The sequence below is a fragment of the Lates calcarifer genome, linkage group LG23 (genome assembly GCF_001640805.2).
Source record: "Lates calcarifer isolate ASB-BC8 linkage group LG23, TLL_Latcal_v3, whole genome shotgun sequence".
Taxonomy (NCBI): Eukaryota; Metazoa; Chordata; class Actinopteri; family Centropomidae; genus Lates; species Lates calcarifer.
Window position 1 is genome coordinate 17301827 of NC_066855.1, and position 21704 is coordinate 17323530.

Genomic DNA, 21704 nt, shown 5'->3' on the forward strand with positions numbered 1-21704 from the left:
GGATGAAAATCACCGGCGGCTGTTGCAGCTTCGTCGCCCGGTTGCTGACGCGCTTCAGCTCGCAGATGTTCCGGTACGAGACGCCGTCGCTGCCGCACACCGGCCGGAGCTGGTGCACGCGCACACGCCGGCCTTGCCCCTTCGTCTGACGGTGGAGGACACCTCCACGCCGTCGGTCACCACACACTCCATACCCTCGGCGCACTCGCGGTCGCGCCGCCGCACTGCTCGCCTTCGCCGGACGCGCACACGGGCAGCAGTCACAGCGGTCCAGCACGTCGCCAGCCAGGCAGTCGGCGGGATCGGCGCGCACTGGGACTTGTCGCACTTCTCCGGGCAGCCGATGGCGAAGCGTTTGGCTATCGCGCCTCGGCCACCAGACAAGTAGACGCCAGCAGGGCCATTACGCACAGGACAAACCGGAGACGCATGATGGGACAGTGGAAAAGAAACTCAGCCAAAAGAAACTGGGAGTTGGACTTTAAATTTCTAATGAAATGCTAAGGTTCTAGTTAAGAAATGTTTAAAGTGGGTTGTGCGGAGGTCACTGCAGCGGTACTCACTGATGCAGTGTGGAGCTGTCTTGGTTTATAAAAGCTGCAGGATAAACACAGGAGACGATTGGTGGGCGTGTGTGACGTCCATCAGAGGAGGGGGGGGGTGGGGGGTGGGGTGGTGAAGTTGTGTGCATTAAACCTGTGTATGGTTGAAAGAAGCAGCTACTACTCAAGTGCTGTACCACAGGAGCTGGACGTCTGAGGAAGTTCCTGTCGTACTTCTATTCCACTACATTTAATGAGAGAGTATTGTGCATTTTACTCCACTACACTTATCTGACAGCTGTATACAAAATATGATGATGATGTGATATGATTTATGAAATATACAATGTCTCTAGTAGGTAGATAAATGCTGCTTGCCCAGAGTCATCATGATGATCCAGTACCATACATACTCTGAAAGGGGCCATTCTGCATATTTGAGGGCTTTGACCTTGCTACTTTAAATACACTTAGATTTTAAGTAAAAATTCAGAGTGCTGCTCATCTAATAAAGCTTATTCATCATAATCCCTTGAAAATGTCCTGTAGAGGTTAGATGAAATATAGGTTTGTACACCATGTTACAATTAAGAATCAAGAATTCTTTATTGTCATTACACATAACGAAATGTCGTTTGGTAGCTTAAAAAAAGACACAATACTTAAAATACGCAAACAGAAAAACCAACTATAAACACACTATAAATATGTGCAATAGATATGTAATACTATAATATAATATGATAATATGTGCAATGGCTCAGCAGCAGAGGAATGCATGAAAGTGCAGCACAGTGCAATACACCGGTGTATAGCATACACTGTGTGCATTCTGTATGCTCATGTTGCATCACTGTGCACTCTTGGCTGCCTTGTTCAAAACAATATGATTTTTTATTGTTCACTGGGTTACAGTCTTGTGTATTGAGTTAGATCTTCAAACCTTAAGAAAGTGCCTCAGTGGTTATAACCCCATATGTTTCTTCTGTTCAGCCACGAGGCTGCCTCAGACAAACTATAAGATGTTTTATTGCAGCACAAACTGCAGTCACACTGCAGCCCACGTATGTGATTCACTATACAGCCAGAACTGTCCACTGTTTACCTCATGCCACTGCTCATGCTGTCACTCAGCTGTCTCTGGACGTTTACTCTCACACATTTTAATTAATGCTCTCAATGAATAAACACATGTCACTGTGAAAAGTAGAGCTTTATTAATTTTAACCTCTTAAAGGCAGCTGTTTGTGTTTCTCCTCAGTTTTACAGTGCAATGTTGTAAAACTAAAAGTAACCTACTGACGCCTTCTGCTGTTTCCATGTCTGTCCACCTTCTCCGTCCTTCAGTCCAACTGTATTTCGTAATCATAACCTGCTGCCCGCTGCATGTTCCCATTGACATCCAGTCAGTGAGTGCTGGTGTGCAACAGCAATCAAATTTTTCCATTAAGAGAGACAAGTCAATACAGTGGCTCAAGAGTTCAAATGGTGTTGGAGACACATTTGTTTTGAACATGCATAGAAGGGCCAAGGTTGCTGCACATTTTCTGTGTTAAAATTGCACATTTTACAAGACTCACTCAGACTCACATTGTTGTGAACATGTGTAAATACCCTGCAGAGTGAGAGTTAATGATCATCCATATTATTTATCTCCCCTCAGAATTGTCAGCTTGTTATTTAATATCATTAAAAAATAAAGTATTGTTGTATGTAATATTAATTTCAACCTAAATGACACTTTTCATCTGTGGCAATGCGGGGTGTGTTTGTGCCTCTATCTGCAACACAGCAATGTTCACAGTTCTCAGTTCACAGGCTGTTCAGTGTCTTGTTTGCAACGCACAGACATGCAAAATAGTGATTTCACTCAACTGAACTGAATGGTTCAAAATGCAGGAGTCATCCATCAGTCTCACACTCAGCCACCACTGCAGTAACTTTAATGTCATGGAGGTCTGTTACATCACCGGTGGTATGACGTGAAAAGCTCTATTTTGGAAACTATCGATTGTTCTGAACCCTTAGCAGTCGATGGTGAAGGTTTCTGTGACATCATATGTGGTCATCATATGTTTATTATGTCATTATTTGACATTGGATTCTTGGAATTCTGCAGGCAAGCAAGATCTTCTGAAGTGTTAATGTTTTCTTTGGATCCTACCTAAAGCACAGTGTTGAATGTCAAAACAAAAGTCATATCATCCCTTTTTTTATACAGTTATTCTCATAAAGGAAGAGTGAATCTGGGATCAGAATAAACTGACCTCCTAACCACACTGATTTTGTGGCTCCGCAACAATGTGACCATGATTCTAATTTTCCTTTCCACATGAAAGTAAACATGTTTGTCATTTTTGGTCATTTTGCTAAAGTTATTCTTGGAAGGACAGTCTCAGATTTTCTGTGCCAAGATGGCACTCCATCTGTTCCTCAGGTTTCCAGAGCCAGAGCACTAGAGTCCTCCTTTGGGTGAAGCAGGTGTCTTCCTGCTGACTCCCTGAAGCTCACACGAGTGCCGACATTTATTCACTAATAACTAACTAAAAACTCCACTATCAGAGTTTTTCATTCAGCTGTCTGTTTGTTTTCTGTTTGGTAAATATTTACACACAATTAACTAGCAATCATCTCTACAGTTTTCCCTCCATGCTGTGTGATATGATATGGCTCGGCCTGGCTCGTTTCCTTCCCGTCCGGCTCAACTCACCACAGGGCTGTTGTTCCTGCTGCTGCTGCTGTTGTGTTTGGGTCAGACAGCCCCGGCGGCTGCAGGGTTTTCAGAGTTATTGATGCAGGAGAGAGCCAAAGAAACCCACCCAGAGTCTGATCCCTGAAGGGTGTGTGTTCCAGTGAGTGTTTGTGTGGGTTTGGAGTAAATACAGTGACATATAAATCTGAATGATAAAGGACAGTAGAGACATAGCTGAAAGAGAGGAGCATTTATACCCAGGAATATGACAAAGTGAGTGATTTGAATGTTTTTGAAATCAACTTTAAACGGTTTGTTCTCAGTCTTTAGGAATGTGTTTTCATGTGCATGCATATGCATATGCATGTGTGTGTGTGTTGTATGTACTTGTCTGACTGCTAGAAATCAGCTGTATGGCAGCGTGTGTGTTTACTTTTCATGCAGCAGAAAATTCTATAGTCCAGGTTTTGAAATGAAAAATGTCAGCATAAGGCACCATGTAATGTGGTATGTCCCGGGAACCTCACCTCACCTTGTGTTTTAACTACTAACCAGTATCTGAATTGACTGGCTTATCCACTAATCACAGGGTTGGCTGTGTGACCCCCAGCTGTCTGCACATTGTAGTCTCCTTGAGCAAAACACTGAACCCATGTGTGTGCGTGTGTGTGTGTGTGTGAAGGGGTGTGAATTGTAAAATACTGTGGCTTGACTCATTAAAACGGTAGACAGTAAATGTAGTGCATTATATATATAAGTATAAATAGGGGGTGATTTCAGAGACAACCTTACCCCTTTGATGTGATGTAAGGAATATGTTTGGCAAAAGAAAAACCCAAACCTTATTATAACATAAAATAGAGCATACCTACGCTTTGTCATGCAAGCACACATGGAAAATGTAGTTCATAATTGTAGTTCCAAAGGTCCAAAGACCCAGAATCACCACAAATAAATCACAACAACTGTGGATGAATCAATACAGAAAGCAACCAGGAAATCAAATAATTAAATGAAAGGAAATATTGCACTAACATCAGAACAGAATCCATGTTCAGTTTTAAAGTCCAGTAAACCTCAAACACATCAGTAAACTCAGTCACCCCCTCTAGAGGTCACTACTGAGGCTTCACCTTCAGCCGCTTTTTGTAAACAGCCTGTCAGATGATTTGATGACTCTGAAAACTCGGAGCAGTTCAGCGTCTTCCGCTGCATCTCATCAGTCTGAGGAAAGACGTGATTCAGAGGGGATTTTCATCCATCTTTCTGTCTCTCTGTTTGTGTGTATTGCTGTTGCCACCCTCATCGCCATAGAAACATACTTGAGAGGCTCCAACAGAGATGATCTCAGGACTCACAGGATAAAGAAGAAGATGTGTATATGTGCACTATAGAGTAGTTCTGTAAGGTCCATGAGATTCTTTTAAAGGGGTTCCAGGGGCCACTGAGGGGATGGTCTCAGATGGTTTCTTAAGGCTACTAGTGGTTAGTCTCTGAAGGTGCTGCAGGAATCCCAATAAGTCCCAATAAGTCCCAATAAGGCTTTAACCATGATCAAGTGGTCTTTGAAGGGGTCCAGGGCTACTTTAAGAGTTTCAAGAGGTCTTTCGAGGCATTCCAGACACTCTGGAAGGAGTTCCATGTATCCTCTGAGGTTTTCAGGGGGTCCCGAGAGAGCTCTTGATCCTCAATCCCGGAATCGCACTGATACTTGAAGGTGGCCCTTCAGTGGTCTTTGAAGTGGTCAAGGATTCTTTCAATAGGTTCTACTGGCCTTTCAATGGGTTTCAGTGGTCCTTGGGAGGATTCACCAATCTTTCTGCTATATGTTCAAATGGTCTTGAGGGTGTTCTAAAAATCTTTGAATGTGTTTCAGTGACACCAAAAAGTGTTTGATTGTTTCTTAAAGGTTAGAAGTTCCTTGAAAATGTTCTGCTGACCCTTGAAGAGCTTTGACTAGCTTTTGAAGAATTTTAAGGGGCCTTGAGGGAAGTCCGTGAGAGAGTTTCTTAACATAAGGAACAATTTAACAGGCACAGCCTTGCCAAGAGTATATGAGATCTAATGATTTTAAAACATGATTAAGTTCTGTTATATAATAATAAATGCACTGGGGAAATAATTGGATTCTTCTCATCACACGCATTGATTGTCAGATGATACAGTGGCGTAACAGCAAAGAACATTTAATGGAGAAAGTTTGGCCTCTCGAAACAAAACTGTTCTACTCAGTTTAATTCAATTACGTGTATTTCTGAACAGTTAAGTACTCTGCATTTAGTAACTTTGTATTCAGGTCCTACAGGGAGGTGAATAATATAACACAATCAAAAGTGACTTCAGTTTGCCAGTTTCCATGTCATTATTTGCAGTTATTTAACAACATTTATGAGGTTTTATTGTCCTGCCATCCATAATGATGCCTTAGCTTTACTGAGTGAATTAGAGGTTTCCAGTTCCTTTCAGTACTGCAATATTTGTAAAAACAATGATCTTAAAAGTGAGGCTGAAAGTTTATTCTTGACTCTGACAACATAATTTGAAAAAACTATCTCCACAACCTTCCTTAGGTGAAGTTCCACCATCAGGGAGTTGTTCATTTTCATTTTTTTCTGACCATTTAAATGTCTTCTCAACTTTCTGGCTTAAAAGTTTTAATTGAAAGTTAATTCTTGCCTTTGGAAATATCATTTAAATTGCAATGTTTATTGCGAGTCATGCATATGAAATGATTCAGAGTTAACTTTAAATGGATATAAAATGACTTCAGTTCCAGTGGATGTGTCGTCTGTCTGCTGCTCCCCGGCTCAGTTGGACAGCTCATCATTCCTGTTTATGGTGCGAAGACCACTGGAGACCATTCAAACACTCTGCTCCGCTTTTCCGGGAAACCCAGTTTGTGTGTGTGTGTGTGTGAGAAATATCAATCTAATTCCACTCAGGCTGAGTCAGTCTGCAATAATGTTTTGATTTATGCATGTGCGTGTCCGAGTTGGAGGGAGAGAGCGTGAAAAAGACAAAAGAGAGAATAACAAAGTCGGAGCTGGCGTATGTTAACGTGCAGCTGCCAGGTCTGTACAGAGAGTGCTTGTGTTTAAGTCTGAGTGTGTTTGTATATGTGTGTTTGTCTCTTAGATGACTCAGGCCTCCTCCCATCCATCTAAACAGTCCAGTAAAGTATTCATGTCAGCGCCGACCTGCAACATTTAGTTTCCCTGCAGTACCATGTTTGTGGTTTCAGATACTGGCTGTCAGAGAGTGATCACAAAAACATCACATCTTTGATGCTGATTCTGGGCAGACTCAAGACAAACAGTGACGAATCTGACATTTCAAGATCAGACAGTCAAATGAGGACAAATCTCCAATCAGAAACAGATCAACAGAAGAATGAGAAACTGTAGATTACTGGCCACTGGACATCTCTGGTTGTAAAATCTTGGCCCTCAGTTGAAAACATATCATGTCATAATTAGATTCCTGATGAGGCCCCCCTCTACCCGATCACCTTTGCATGCCATGCAAGTCATTGGTGTAAATACCTATGTGACATGACTCTCTGCAAAGTAATGTTGTACTTAAAGCCTCGAACAAACATCATGCATCACTGCTTTTTCTGGACTCCATTCAGCCTCTGGTCCAGCTGCTGCCAGATCGGTCAGGCTTCCAGTCTGTGGCATGAGGTGCCTGGAAATCAAATCAGTGTTCAAGTACAAAGATTAAAACACAATAGGTGGGGTTAACATTTTACTCTCCACTCATGTTGCTGCACTTAAAATCAAAGAAAAACAGCTTTCAGTTTGATGTAGAGGGCGTTAAACTGAATTTATTGCAGCATGGGTCCAGAGCAAGACTTTTTGTTTTGTTCTTATGTTCTTACTGGCAGTGTCATGGCTCCTCTTTAAATCCTAGACTGGCAGCGGTGGTTGGTTTCTGTCACTCTTTTGGAACACATAGTTCTTTTTCTCTGAAGTCTATTAACATGGGCCCATTTAAAATTTGAACTGAGAGCCAGCCTTTCCCTTGCTTCCATTTGTCATGTTAGGTACTGAGCAACAGTGGCTTCATTAGACAGATTAGAAGGCGAATGAGTCCAGTGCTGATACTGCCTCAGGATACTGCTGAACCTAAATCACAGGGTGGAGATGGCAGGTTGCAAAAGAGGGGGAAAAGCTGCTTTCCTGTGCTTCAGCTGGAGTGTGTTAGATCAAGACTGTTCAACAGCTTGAGAGCAGGGCGACCTGACTAGAAGACTCAATCTGAGGTAGAAATCTGCGACACAACATGTGATATGAGACAGGTGCTGCCAGGACATGTTGCAGTGTAGAATAGTAAATTTGTGATAACAAATCAACAAAGGGCCCTTCTCAACAGTTAGTTCTCTTACTGCACCTGGCCAATAAATATTCTGGTACATAAACCTCACAAACTCTGCAATGCAGGAGCTTTTCTGGGAATACAGGAAGATTTTTAAGAACTGAGGGGCTATGTCATTTTTACTACACTTTTTTGTATGGATCAACAAAAACCAATAAGGTATAATCTGTTCATTATTGGGCTTTTGAGGGGTCAGGGTAGAGTGATAGGTGGTGCTTCTAGGTATATCAGAGCGTCTTAACATATCACTCATTTATAAAACATACAGAAATTACTTAAAGCCACTGATTTATGAAGTGGACAGAATGAGCTCTGCAGACTCCTTTAGGACAATAACAGATGGAGTGTGTCCTGTGGGAGGGTTCACAGTCAACTAAACACTAAACAGCCTCATGTAAACTCATGTAGGCTGATGTGTGTTCTCACTCACTCAGCTGAGAGACTGTTTTTCATTGACAATCTTGTATCCAAACTTAATCTGGGGGAGCTTTCAGAGCGTTTTTATGAGGCGTTCCACATGAGCAGAGGGACCGAAAGCAAGGCTGCTCACTCCAAAAGAGTCATTAAAGATGCTTTTCTGTGGTTTTGGATAGAGGTGGTCTTTGGCTGAGCTGAGGGAACGACCTCAAGTGAACTTCGGTCATGTTAACCTTTTGAATATATTTGGTCTTAAAATTATCTATGTGCCATTTGAGAAAGTGACTCCTACTCTTATAGAACAGCATGAAATTGTTTCAGGACATGAGAAAGTCAATTTCAGAGGAATTCTTGGTGTGTAAAACGGGAAATAAACCTTTCCTTTTTAAGTATTTAAATAGCTCTTAGGAAACAGTAGGAGCTTTCATAGTTGAAATCAGTCAAATGATGTGAAGTGCTGCCTTTCCAAAATACAGTTTAAACCTCTCGATTCCTCTTCATTTGATTTATTTTACACTCCAGATACTCAGTATTTCAAAACAAAATGAAAAATGCAATTGGAGTTAATATTTCAAATCTGCAAATCCATGTGGAGATTAATCATAAACAGTAGATAAAACAGATGAAATGTTAACTCACAAAGTAGACATTACATGTTTGCCAGCAGAGATTAGTTTCCTCCAGAAACATTGACAAAACATTCTCAGAATGGAAGGATGACCTTAGATGTATTTGTTTGAAACTGATTTAACTCTGTATGACTGATAAACTTCAGCATATGATGGCACCTTTGAAAAGGAGCTCTCAGTTTTTACTTCTCACTAACATTTACTGCTCATGTTTTCAGTCACTGTAAGATTTTTGGTGATCAAAATCCACTGTAGCTGCTGAAAACATCTGGATGAGATGTCATTGTCTCTATGTTTGGCCAGTTACCCTCAGGAATAAATAAGTGAGAGTCATTTCGGGGAGTTCCTCTGTGAGGTCTCAGCAGTCCACACAAACTGAACCTGATTTGGAAATGTTTTGGGGCTATTCTAACAGAGGTGACTGCAACAGCTGGAGAAGAACAGATGTTACATAATGAAGTGAAGCCAGTATTTAGACATATGCATCCTGGTTACCCGCACATTTGCATCATTATTCAGTGTTGGTGTCTTCGCATAAATTACTCCCATATACATCGCACTTACACACATATGTGCAGACATAAATAACATTTATATTGCCGGTTTTATTTGACACTCACTCTCTCTCACTCTCTCACTGTGTTTTTTCTTATTGTTTTCTTTTTTACAGTATCAGTACCAAAAAATGGGCTCTTTGGTATCAAAAAAGGGAACTTGTGCACTGTGGGCAAAGATTCAGCTGACACATATTAAAAGTAAAACTGTCACATGTATCTCCAAAATGACTCCAGTAGAATACTGAGTTGGGTTCATGTAAAGAAGATTCTTATACTCATTGATTTCATTTACTTAGTGAAAAATGAACAGCACCTTTACAGCTGCTTAGCACAGGTGTTACAAATAAGATCAGTGATAGCCCTGTTTAATTCAAGTGTTATGTTGGGTTTCAGAAAAATTAGACTGAAAGCTGATGTAATTCACAGTGGACTGCACAAAGTTTCTATCTAACAGAGACATGCACTGAGGGCTGCGCATCAACTCAGATAAATGTCTCAATCGCATTCTACATCAATGATGTTCGTCTTGTGCAACTCCTGGATCCGTGGGGTGTGACTGTAGCCTGTTCCGGTGCAGTGGGACTGATGCTCTGCAGCCGTTATGAAATCATGACCTAATGACCAATAGCTGCCTCAGAGGAGTTTATTTGGAGAGCCTCCACCCGATGAGACAATAGCACGAACAACGGAGGCTCACTCCAGCCATAAATCAGGACAAACTTCCTGAAAGGAGGGAGATGTGTGAGATTTACAACATTTGGAAACAGTGACATCTAGTGGACATAGACTCACAGGGGCCATTTTGATTCACAAGTACTTTGTCTCTTAGTAATACTTTTACTTTAGAGATCTCGTGGATGCAGAACTTGATTATATTTCAACATTTCTACTTTAATTAAAGGATCTGAATACTTTCTCCACCGCTGTGCTGCCAGAAAGAAAGAAGACACCTGATTATTTTTACATTTCTTTTAATAAATAGAGCACATGGTCTTAGAATCAAGTACACACTAAAAAGGTCAAAACAGCTCATCATTTTTTTAATCAACTCTATAGAAATAACAATGCAGGCACTTTACCCAGCTTATGTTTAATAGGGAACAACAAGGGTGGGAGGGTTGTGTGCATGCAATCATGCACACACGTGTGTATAAAAGTCAGTAAACAACATATATATGTAGATTTTTTTCCTCAAAACAATCTCATCACTGTGAATAATAAAAACTATCAAAACTAAAAGCACATCAAAACAGACAAAAAATACCCACAACCATTCTCACACAGCGTGTGCAGCGTTCACAGCCTTGGAGCTGACAGTCATAAAACCTGGAAAACGGCTGCCAGGTTTTGGACTTTTGGATTTCCATCCCTGCTTGCAGCACCCAAATCCAAAAAAACCCCAACATTTACAGATCAACAAATCAACAATATGAGTTTGGTTTCATGTCTCCCCACAAACAAACAAATACAACAACATCCGATGGAGTTAACAAAACAACTGTAACGTGAACGTATAGTGCAGGAGTTGAGATGAGTAAAGCTGGTGAGCAGAGTGAAAATCAGCTCCTCAATGGTGCATTCAGTCCACAGCAGTGAGTCATCTTATCTTGTATTTTAACCCGAAACATTAACAAAAAAATGTTTTACTTTAAGCACTGACCCCTGTTTTGTTTGGAGGTTTCACACAGCAAAGAGCAGACAGTGTCATATGCTGCACTCTGTGGTTTTAGTAAATTTCATGTCTTCACCCTTTTTTTCAATTTGTTGTTTTTTCCTAAAAACAAAACAAGTTTTTTGTGTGAGTTGTTTTGTATTTTGTAAAAAAAAAAAAAAAGGCTTTCCCTTGATTTAAGTTACATGTGAGTGAATCCACTGATTGCAGTGATTAAATGAACACATATGGTATGACAGTTATGACAGTTATAGTTTTTATTGTTCATCTGTTATAAATGCTTGTGTGACCAAGCCCTTAGTGAGAAAATCCTATAAGCTCAAAGCTTTTCTTACTTTTTCTTTTTAAACTAACATTTTAGAGACTCATTGTCATCATGAGTCCAGTTCAATAAGTTACCTAGTATCTGGACTTTGGTGTTCTAAAGTGTTAAATCTGTTTGATGGGGTGACCTTTTCTACCAGAGGTGAGGGAGAAGAGAAAGTAATGGTTCTCTGGTCAGAATGAAAGAGTTTATAATATCAAGAGGGATTGTCTTAAAACATAAACTGAGAAGCTGGATTAGTCAGTCTCTCAGCAGCATTAGGTGCAGACATCTGCCACTTCCAGCCTGTAACATCTGAGCTGCTGCTGTAGAAAAACCACATGACTGCAAACTTTGGTTTATCTCTTTCTTACATGAACTGTGAAACCCAGCCACCATCTGGGTGCTATGAGCAGGTTTCATGGTTCTTGTACTCCTGAAACATCTCAAAACTTTACTGTACAATATCTAAGGTTTCTTTTTCTTTGCATGACAACATGGTTTGTGTTTTGCCAGCAGCAACATATAAGTAATACGTGGGAAGACAAAAGTATAGGAAATAAACTGGGGAAGAAGATCCTATCCCACATGTCCACACACATACAAAAAACTGGTCCCAGGGAGGACCGAACTGGTCCCAGTTTTGTAGGAGGATCATTTGGCCAGTCAGCACATGGAGCAATCTCAGCGCATGGAGCTTGTACAGAAGTGTGTGTGTGTGTGTGTGTGTGTGTGTGAGGGGGCTTAAGATTGTCAATCATCATCATCAGGTTCATCATCATCACATCAGTGTAATGTGCAGGTTAGAAATCTCAGTGGTACAACGGTTCAGCTCCTCCTCACCGCCGCTGCCAAGAAAGCCAAGCTCAGCTGCTCCGCTGCGGCGTTTCCACAGGGACTCGTCCTCCCCCTTCGTTACTTTGAGGACTGCACCGTCTCCTGCAGCGACAGGCGGGAGCGCGCCGGGGGCAGGGGCATCATCACCGACTGGACACTGCTCAACCTCCATGGAAGCAGGCCCAGGAAGTTGTCCTGCTGGTGCGTGTCCAGCGTGAGGCTGAGAGCCCGCTGAGAGGGCACCGGAGGAGGATTGTGGGTGGTATGGTTCCTGGTCGAGGCTGTAGTAGAAGGTGGAGGAGGATGTTGGGGAGGGAGTAGGGTGGTCACTGGGATCCTGGAGATAGAGTGGGAGAGGAAGTTAGAGGCAGAAGAGAGCAATGGTTGTGAATGATGGATGGACAGATGGATGAAAAAAATGGGTGTACTGATGGAACAAAGCTATGTTTCTATGGATGGATGATGGAGTGGAGTAAAGTGAGATGGAGGAGAAAATGAAAAGTAAAAGTGCAAACACTATATCAGAGTTATCCTCCTCACTTAGACAAGAGTACGCTATCAAACTGCACATCAAATTTGTTTAGCGTCTCCTTGTTCACCAGAAAACCCATCAAACTTAAGACTATTCAAATCATGGAAAATGGTTGTTTTACTGACATAGCTATAATTGGGATTTTTTAAATTTCATTGACATTTGGAAATCCACACATTGCAATTTGTCGGGCACTTTTCTCTCTTTGAGGATGAAACCATAACTATTTAATATTCTGTGTGCTAAACCATTGGCATGTACACCATTCAAAGTATTATACAGGATAAGCTTGATTAATAATCAGTAGCATCCAACCTTTATTTAACAGCACTCATTTAAAAAATTAGCTTTTGTCACTGATGACATTCAGATTACGAAGTGATGTTGCTGGTGACCAAGGAAACATTTAATGAATACATTTTGATGTGATCTGATTGATATTTGCTCTTGATATGAAAGTTTTTTTTTTTTAAACTCAACAACATGCATATTAGGTTTTAAGGATTAAAATTAAACTAACATTGATGCAAACATTTTGTGTTAGTAGGGAAAGTAAAGATAGCAGCCAGAGCCAGAACACAGCTACAACATGACACAGGGGTACTATAGTATAACAATATTAGACAGTTGACCTGTTTGGACAGTAGTTTTCAGATGAGACCATATCAAGGAGCACAGTCCTCAGAGAGAAATGAACCCTGACCTGACTTCTCAAACAAGGCAAATGTTTACCTTTTGGTAAAGTCATTTTTAACTAGCCTGGTTAGCGCTTACTAGCTCACCTTAACTAAGTTGCGAGTGTCATGAACTGAAATGGCTCTTTATTGTGACTGCAGGAGAAAAGGAAAGTTGTGTGACACCTTATCTGTAGCTGCATTAATGGTTCTAACAGAATCAGTCAGGCATATAGAGTTGCAAAGTGAGAGAGTTTGTCTGTGAGTCTGGTAATGCAGGTGGCTCTTGATCCTACGATACCCATTGGTCTTGGTCTGCTACAACACAGACACTAGTCAGAAATGTGAATCAGAGCAGGAGTGAATTCAAACCACTGCTTTGTTACAATCAGGATACATCAGGTTTCTACAAAGTGTTATCTTTAGCATCAGCTGGTTGCTGATGGTAGACACAGCAGAATGTGAAGCTCTTTATGTCCACAGACATGTACCAAACTTTTGTGCTGATGATTCAACCAAGAGAGTTTCAGGACTTGATGATTACAGATATCCAAAATAACTGCTCCAACTTTGCAACTCTGCTACGCAGTAAGCGTTGAAAGGAAAGAAAGGTTGAATTTCTTGTTGTTTTGTAACAACCTTGGCCGTGATTCCAGTCATGATAACATTTTACCTGACAGCTCGATTGCTGAGATACGGGGTCACACTATCCACCTAAATGAAATGCTGTGAATAGTGACTGTAACACAGGGGGTTCATGCAGTTACAAGCAACACATACGAACGAGTGATGCTGCAGTTGCCAAGGAGCAGGACAGGATCGAGTGGCAGTTGCTAAGGAAGCTGAGAGGCAGCGGGGCTTGGTGACTGGACGATGAGCAGCGGTGGAGGGGACAGGAAGTAGGCAGCAGGGCTCATTTGGGGAAGGTTAGTACGTCACTGTCAGACCTCACTCTCTGAAACGCACCCACACGTCCACACACACACACACGCAAAGGAAAAACAGAAACACAACATGACAGAGGGTTAGCAGGGGAGAAAAAAAACAAGGGGAAAAAAAAAGAAAAGGCTCATGGTGAATTTGGTTTTGCAAAGTCCTGCTGGGAGTCAGGAACACTGTAAATGTTAAGACATGAATAATGACACACAACATGAAAAAAAAAAACTGCTGAGACAAGGAATAAAAGAGTGAAGACAGACAAAGTTCAGACATGATTGGTCACGTTATGAAAATGAAAAGGAATGTATAGTTGGACCCGCCTCTAATTTTGTCACCCACATGTCAATGAAACAAGTAAAAAAAAAAATAAAAAAAAAAGAAGAAAAAAATATGAGAAGAAAATATGAGACTGCTGTGTTAAGCAGTAAATGGAACATAAATAAGGTGATAATGATGCCTGGGTGGGATGAGTTATGATGGTGGACCAACAAACAGCATTCAGGCATGAAATGCTCAGGCATGTTGAGGAAGCATATCAGTCTGCAAGCCTGGCCTGATATAAACCTGGCCAAAGTTCAACTAACATGTCTGCTATGTGCGCGACAATGCCCAAACCAAGGATTTAACAAACTGTCTCTACACATGTACTGTACGTCACAACAGTGAGACAGTCCCGTTTAGGAATGCAGATTTCTGAACTATTACGTTTTTAAGATAATTTTCTACATATATTCTGCCTGTGGCATAAGTGATTGATGGAGATTGGAAGAGACCCAAAATTTTGCTCTGTTTTGTTCTGAAGGATCAAATGTGCTTGTGCAAATGCTTAAGAAACATTTTCTTGAGGTAAAGAAAGAGGAGGTTTCTGTTTATATTCTACAGCTTGGATACAAGACGTTTGTTAATGCAGCTGGAAAGGAAACTAGTCCTAAACATTCAGGTTTTGTCCATTTTGAAGAACAAACTCTCAAGCAACAGACTCTATGAATGTATTTGAGAGAAAGCTCAAATACAGTTCACCCAAATACATCGACTACTATCGACCTGCTGTTAAAGGGTACTTCCGCTGCTTTAGCAACAGGTGGTGAGACTAATTCAAATCATACAGTTAGCAGCAGCTTCAGGATGGACGGACACTACAGGGTTCACTCTGGCTTTTGTGCTGCTGGCTAAAAAAACTAAATACAGAACCAGAGAACTCCTGCAGTGTGGAGGGGTAAATGCTCGGTGAGGAGAGGCTGGTGGTTGGGGTGAACAGGGGGTTCGGGGAAAGGGCACGGGGGTCACATACGTGCTGCATTCACCACTGCAGAATGGCGTATACCTCTGTATACAAGGGCTGGACAGCCTTCTGGCCTGACGAATCTGAAAACAACAGTTTACAGCATAGCTCAGTTACAGTAATGTGAAGAGCTTCTTTCCAAAATACCACACATCCGTCCACAGAGGTATCACTGCCCTGAAGAGAGGAGGAGTGGTTATACCGTCCCATTAAATCCTTTTTTACCCATAACCAGTAACTATTTTGCATTAACTTGTGTTTTGGGGAGAAATGTAATGCCACCCAGATTCATATAAACTTATATATAACATATAAACTTCTCTGGCTGACATTACACCTCAAACAAAAACTGCAGACTAGTTGCCTATGAATATCATTTTCCTCTAGTGGATAATTACGTGGTTTTGGAAGCAAACTCTTCAAACAGAGAGAAGAGACTGAGGGGGAGTTAGAGTGGAGAGAGACAGGGGGAAATATTAAGAATCTGTTTGTTTGTGTGTGTAGGTGTGTGTATGTGTGTGTGTGTAAGGTTTGTGGTAAGGTAGACAATTCGTGCAAAGAAAACTGAAACAGTCTATGAAAACACTCTTCAGTCGTTATCATCATCAGGTTGTGAAACTCCTGAAAACATGTACTGACTCTGTACAATGTGTGAGGTGCCATGTACATTATATAATTATCATTGACTGACAGTACTCTCCATCTAACACATAGTAACTGATGTGTAATTATTTTACGCCTAAATATGGGCTACAAATGAGGTCAGACTGAGGCTGAGCTTCTAAAATGATCTTAAGATTATTTTACTGAGCACATGAGAGTAATCTAATTACAATGAGTCATGTTTTCAACCTCAGGAAGCTGTTTAGTTGCTGCAGTAGCCTCTTCAGCCACAAGATGGAGCCACTTCACCTGATTAGACGTTAACAACGTGGCTCCTTCTTAATGTAGAGTGATGGGACCAAAAAAAAAACCAACAGTTTAGAGTGAATTCACTGACCAATTGGAAAAGAGGCCTCAACAAAATGATAGAGCAAAATGCATTATTTGTTTTGATATTATTCCCTGAGTATAAACTCTATTTTCTATTCAAGTTTTACCAACTATACTTAGTCTTTGGAAAACTGGGTGTTTGTTGGTGGATTCCCTCTTTAACAACATTAAGTCTGACACCTACAGTGTTAGCTGTGCGCCCAGGTCCACGCTGAGCCACAATTGCTCCTGAGATGGCCTTAATCCAGCTGTGCATGTCCTCTGGACTGTCAGCCTGACACACACACACACAGAGAGAGAATATAAATGTATGATTTTGCTGTTGTTAGAAAAGTTTTTTTGTTTTTTTTCCTTCATGTGTATTACCTGTATGTAGAAGGTTCTGGAGCTGGTGACCATCTCAAACAGGTTGTCCCTCATCATCAGCTCACTGCAGGATACAGGAAAGGCACAGAGCAGCAGCTGTTTTTAATGACCTGCGATGTGATGCCCAGAACTGACCCAAAAGCCCAGACTGCAGCACAAATCCACCTGCTAACAAGGAAGGTGACTGACCTCTGTTTGCACTCCTGAACTTTGTGAATCTCCTTCAGTGGGATGACTCTCAGCGCCTCCCTCTCCTGTGGGAGAGAAGAGAGAAAACAACAACACATTTCATTTCAAGACAGCTTAAACAAGTACCACCACAGAGCATTTAAAATCTGAATGACTCATAATCTTTTCTGTACCATGTTTCCTTTACGTTTAGCGATTTGATTTTGATTTACCTCTTGTCTGGCTCAATAGGAAACCTTCTGCAAAATATTTTGTACCTGCATCACTTCTTCCTGAATTCCTGAACATCCTTAGAAGGTTTTATGAAATGCATTGCATTTTAACTCATTTTACTTAATAGAAAAAGAATATAGAGCTGCTGTTGGATGTGAAAATGCAGCAAAATGGTCTTTATGTTTTACACCTATGTTTGGTTTTCTTTCTATCATCACAGCGCAACGATTACAGTCACTGACCTCAGTATCCACAACAAACTACTACTCTAATAATATTAAAACAATTTTCTTAATATTCCCACAGCTTATAATGGGTCTTCTGACAGCAGCCATGAGGGAAATCAAATCACAGAACTGCTCAAACTGCAAGTCAGACAACAAATCCAGTCGTCGAATAGCCAGATCATTTATTGTTGAAGCATTTAATTAACCATAGAAATGTCCTTCAAACAGACTGTGAAACGACAACCATCTGATAGAAGAATCAGCAGTTAATACAGTGTCTGGCCAGAGGTACTCTCCACACCACAGTCCAACTGAAACTGGCAGTGATAAACTACTTTTCACACTCAGACAGTCAAATAAAATAGTGGACAATAAATATAAACATGATGCAATACATAGTAAATAGAGAGTGATTACGGTTTGCACTGGCACAGGTTTTTTCACGTGTTAACTTTGCAGACGTCCTGTTCTTTTTCTCATAGACTTCAAAATAGATCGACATGAAACTCTCCTGGTTGAATCATAAATATGTATAACTTTGATTAAAAAGTCAAAAGGTTCAAATAGGTGAACATAAAAACAACAGGGAGAGAAGTCAACTATGACTCAGAAGGTTCAAATTAGGTGTGAAACCAATCACAGAGCTCAAAATTCTGCAAGAATCTAAAAATCTGATGATTAGGACATTAACATGTAGTATGGTTAAACTATCCAGTAGACTCCTGTGTTTCTGTCTTGGGGATGACTGATCATTTAAAGAAAGGTTTCACATTTGAATTTACAGTGGGGAGAAATTCCTCTGAAACTAGTGGCACTCAAGAAATGTCTTTAAATACATGATTCTGTTAAACAGCTAGAGTCAAAAATATAAAGGCAAAAACACACAGCCAGTATGAACACACAGACACAGACACACACACACACACACACACACACACACACACACACATACATACAGGGTGTGTCCACATGTGTGCACAGACAGGCTGTGGTTAGGACTTGTTAATCTGTCGACATGTGGATCGTGTGAGGAGGTATTCAGGAAGCATGCTGCTGCGTGTAGAGACACACAACTCCCTGAAGGCAAAACATGCCTCACTGCACACACACACACACACACACACACACACACACACACACACACACACACACACACACACTCTTCTACTGCTCTATCTGTCATGTTTTAGTTTTTTTTTTTTGGTTTTTAGTTAATATCTGTATAGTTTTACTGTAGTGTTAACTTCTAATAAACTGTGTGTTTGTGTGTGTGTGTGTACAAGTCTATCTCTGGCTGTGTGAACGTTTTTTTTTTTTTATCGAAACCACTGCTGTGTGGACGTTTCAGCATTTAGAGGACACTTAGGGACACTTACAACATGTGTGTGTGAGTGTGTGCTCACGGTTAACTGTAAAGTAAGTCAGTGTTTCAGGCAGTCAAGTGTTTACATACACTAAAGAAGCCTGGTTGCAGCCAGCCTTCTGTTATATGTGAGTCTTTTAAAGGATCAGTTCACTCAAATAAACAAAAAATACGTAATTTCTCACCAGTTCAGATTTGTAGTAGCTGACAGCATTTTCATCCAGCATGAAGTACCTCCTCTTCCAGTTCTTCATCTGAGGAAAAGAAGCAGATCTGTCAACATTAGGAATCATCCTCTGGAGAACAGGTGTCCACACAGAGGTTTAGGGGGAATCTGACTAGTAGGTGTCAAGATACTATCTTTTTCTAGACAGTGTTAGAAGGACCAGCACACATCAATCAAAAATAAAGTGAAAACCCTGTGCATCTGTATGTGTGTGTTCTCACCACAGCTCCTTGTTTGACACAGTATCCAGCCTTGATGATGGCCTGGTCCTGCGCTCCTCTGGACAGGAAGTAGGGCAGCTGATTCTGACACCGCTTCAAACCTCCACGATCTGCCCCATTTTGTCCGTCCCCTTGCTCCTAAGACACACACATATATAGGCACAAATATAATGTATATGGAACTTCATCATTGTCAGAAAATTGTCGTGTGGTGTACAGTGAGCAGCTGACAGTTTATGTGCTGCAAGAAACCAGAAGGGCAAACTGAAGAGAACAGACATTAAATAAATATTTTCTTTAGGGTGGGAGGAGAAAGGTGAATACAGCAGAAATACAACCCTAAAAGTACTGAACTTTGCCTTCAAATTCAAATCAGATTACTTTATTTGTTCCCTAAAATTAAAAGAGCACTCTGGTGAAACACTGTCAGACTCAGAATGAAAAGCGGTAGAACCAGAGATATCGTCTTTCTTTTTTTTTTTTTCATTATTGTAGGTGTTTATTTCACTGGACACTTTTAAAGGTCGAAATCTTTCAGTCATGAAAATTCTAACCAGCAGTCACTCGTCTGTTGTCGATGTACGCTGGGTCACGTGTTCATGCTTGCTGCATACCAACACAGACAGGACCAAACCTGCTGCTGCTGCTGCTGACAGCTGCTAATACAACACATACGGCAGTGTGTGTGTGTGTGTGTGTGTGTGTGTTACCTGTGTAGCAGTGATGATGGGGACCCCTCCTATGATCTCAGTCTTGTAGGAGACCTGTTTCATGGCTCCGAGTACTTCCTGGGGAGTCTCTGCATGGGTGGTGTGGCCCTCACCTGGCTTTGGCACCTACAAATACAACACAATCAGTGTCATGCAAACAGTTAATAACCAAAGGGTTAATTCAAAAATACAGTTATATATTTATGACCTGTTTTTTTTTTTTTTTTTAGATTTCAGTAGATAACTACTAGACAACCGAATGAATGAACTACCCACATATTACTTATAACACCAAAGCTATCACTAAAAAGAAACTTAAAAATCGGATTTACAATTTGAAATAATACCAGATATTCCTGACACTTCTCCACTGATCAGAGGCCACTGCAGCTGCAGGTGAACATGAAACCATGGATTTCCTGTTCTCTCTCCCTTTTCACTCTGCTAAGCCTGAACTGAACTTTATCTCTCTAGCCTGATGGGTAATTTTCCATCTGCTGTAGCCTGAGGCAGACGACAGAGCAGTCTACAACAATAGGAGAAACAGGGTCACCTATTGATCCGTGTGTGTGTGTGGTGTGTGTGTGTGTGTGTGTGTTGGAATCTGTGCGAGGCTCACAGTAATCTTGGTGGCGTTGTTGAGAACACTGATCCATTCCACCAAATCCTGCTGGTCGTTGGCTTGCAGATAAAACTTCCTCATCCCTGCATTTATAACTGCAGAGAGAGAAAGACAGAGGAGAGAGATGTAATTGTCTGGTTTGTTCCCTTCTCTTCGTTTTGAAACTTTTAGGCCAGAAAACACAAGAGGAAGAAGAGAAATACACTGAACTTCATGCAAATCATGGTCTAAAAATATCAGTTTGTTTCTGTATTCTCACAGGCAGAGGATGTGTGTGTTTGTGCGGGTGTTAACATCCCATGCAGATGCAAATACACACACACACACACACACAGGTCAGGTCAAGGTTATTGTACAGTTTCCTCCTATTGAGTGACAAAAAGCTACTGTTGGCTACCAGAGGAAAAACAACAAGTAGCAAGGGACAAAAGAGAGGAAATAAACCTAACAGAAGAGGAAAACAGGGAGGGAGAGAGGAATAAAAGGACGAGGAAGGGCAGAAGGGGAAAAACAAGGAAGGAAGGAAACAAGTAAAGAGTGGGGATGACGGAGATTGGAGAGGAAGAAAGCAAGGAAAAAAGGGTAGAGGAGTGGGGGGGGGCAGGGTGATGAAGGTATGGAGGATTTTAAGAAAGTGGGGAAGAAAAGCTGTAGCCAAAAGTATATGGACACCTTAAAACTGCACCCATATGTGATGGCTGAACATGTCATTCTAAAACCGTGGATATCAAGCTACTGCCATAATAGCCTCCATTATTCTGGTTTCAGTCTCTCCACCAGATGTTGAGCCTGCTGCAGGGATTTGTTCTCGTCCAGCCGTACAACCATTGATTAATTTTTATGATTTAACCTCACTGGAACAAAAGGGCCTTGTCCAGGGGAGGAGAGGAAGCAAAGGCAGAGAGGGAAAGAGAGAGTAGAGGAAAAGGAACTTGAACTTACCAAAGCAGAACTCTGCCTTCGGTCTGAGTTTGGTGGCATCACTGACCTGAACGAGAGCGTAAAGTTTATGTCATAAAGGGGCTGTTTTGGCTAACAGAGGCGTTGATGAGGCATGTCTGTTTGAAATGTATTTTTTTATCTTTCACAGACCCACGAGAATCATGATGCTCCCAGCTAA

At 41.2% G+C, this 21704-nt stretch overlaps 2 protein-coding genes and 1 long non-coding RNA gene across 16 annotated transcripts in view; 1 reads left to right on the forward strand and 2 right to left on the reverse strand.

Annotated features, from left to right (window-relative positions):
* Positions 1 to 21704, reverse strand: part of htra1b (HtrA serine peptidase 1b) — a 72093-nt gene that overhangs the window by 34896 nt on the left and 15493 nt on the right. The window lies entirely within an intron of this gene.
* plekha1b (pleckstrin homology domain containing, family A (phosphoinositide binding specific) member 1b) overlaps positions 10169 to 21704 on the reverse strand; it is a 53138-nt gene continuing 41602 nt past the window's right edge. For 2 of the 13 annotated variants that reach the window (XM_051066392.1, XM_051066391.1), the window contains exon 13: positions 11966 to 12364. In XM_051066392.1, coding sequence (XP_050922349.1) covers positions 12106 to 12364 — 259 coding nt within the window. In that variant the 3' untranslated portion in view covers positions 11966 to 12105. Of the gene's footprint in view, positions 12365 to 13906; positions 14189 to 15463; positions 15538 to 16631; positions 16722 to 16813; positions 16878 to 17002; positions 17068 to 18990; positions 19060 to 19252; positions 19391 to 19962; positions 20089 to 20581; positions 20680 to 21526; positions 21573 to 21704 lie in introns of all 13 variants that reach the window. The other 11 variants (XM_051066389.1, XR_007809215.1, XM_051066385.1 and 8 more) reach the window with 11 other exon arrangements.
* Positions 10792 to 21704, forward strand: part of LOC127139210 (uncharacterized) — a 37457-nt gene continuing 26544 nt past the window's right edge. Inside the window, exon 1 of the long non-coding RNA XR_007809219.1 lies at positions 10792 to 10937. This is a non-coding gene — a long non-coding RNA (uncharacterized LOC127139210). The remainder of the gene's footprint in view (positions 10938 to 21704) is intronic.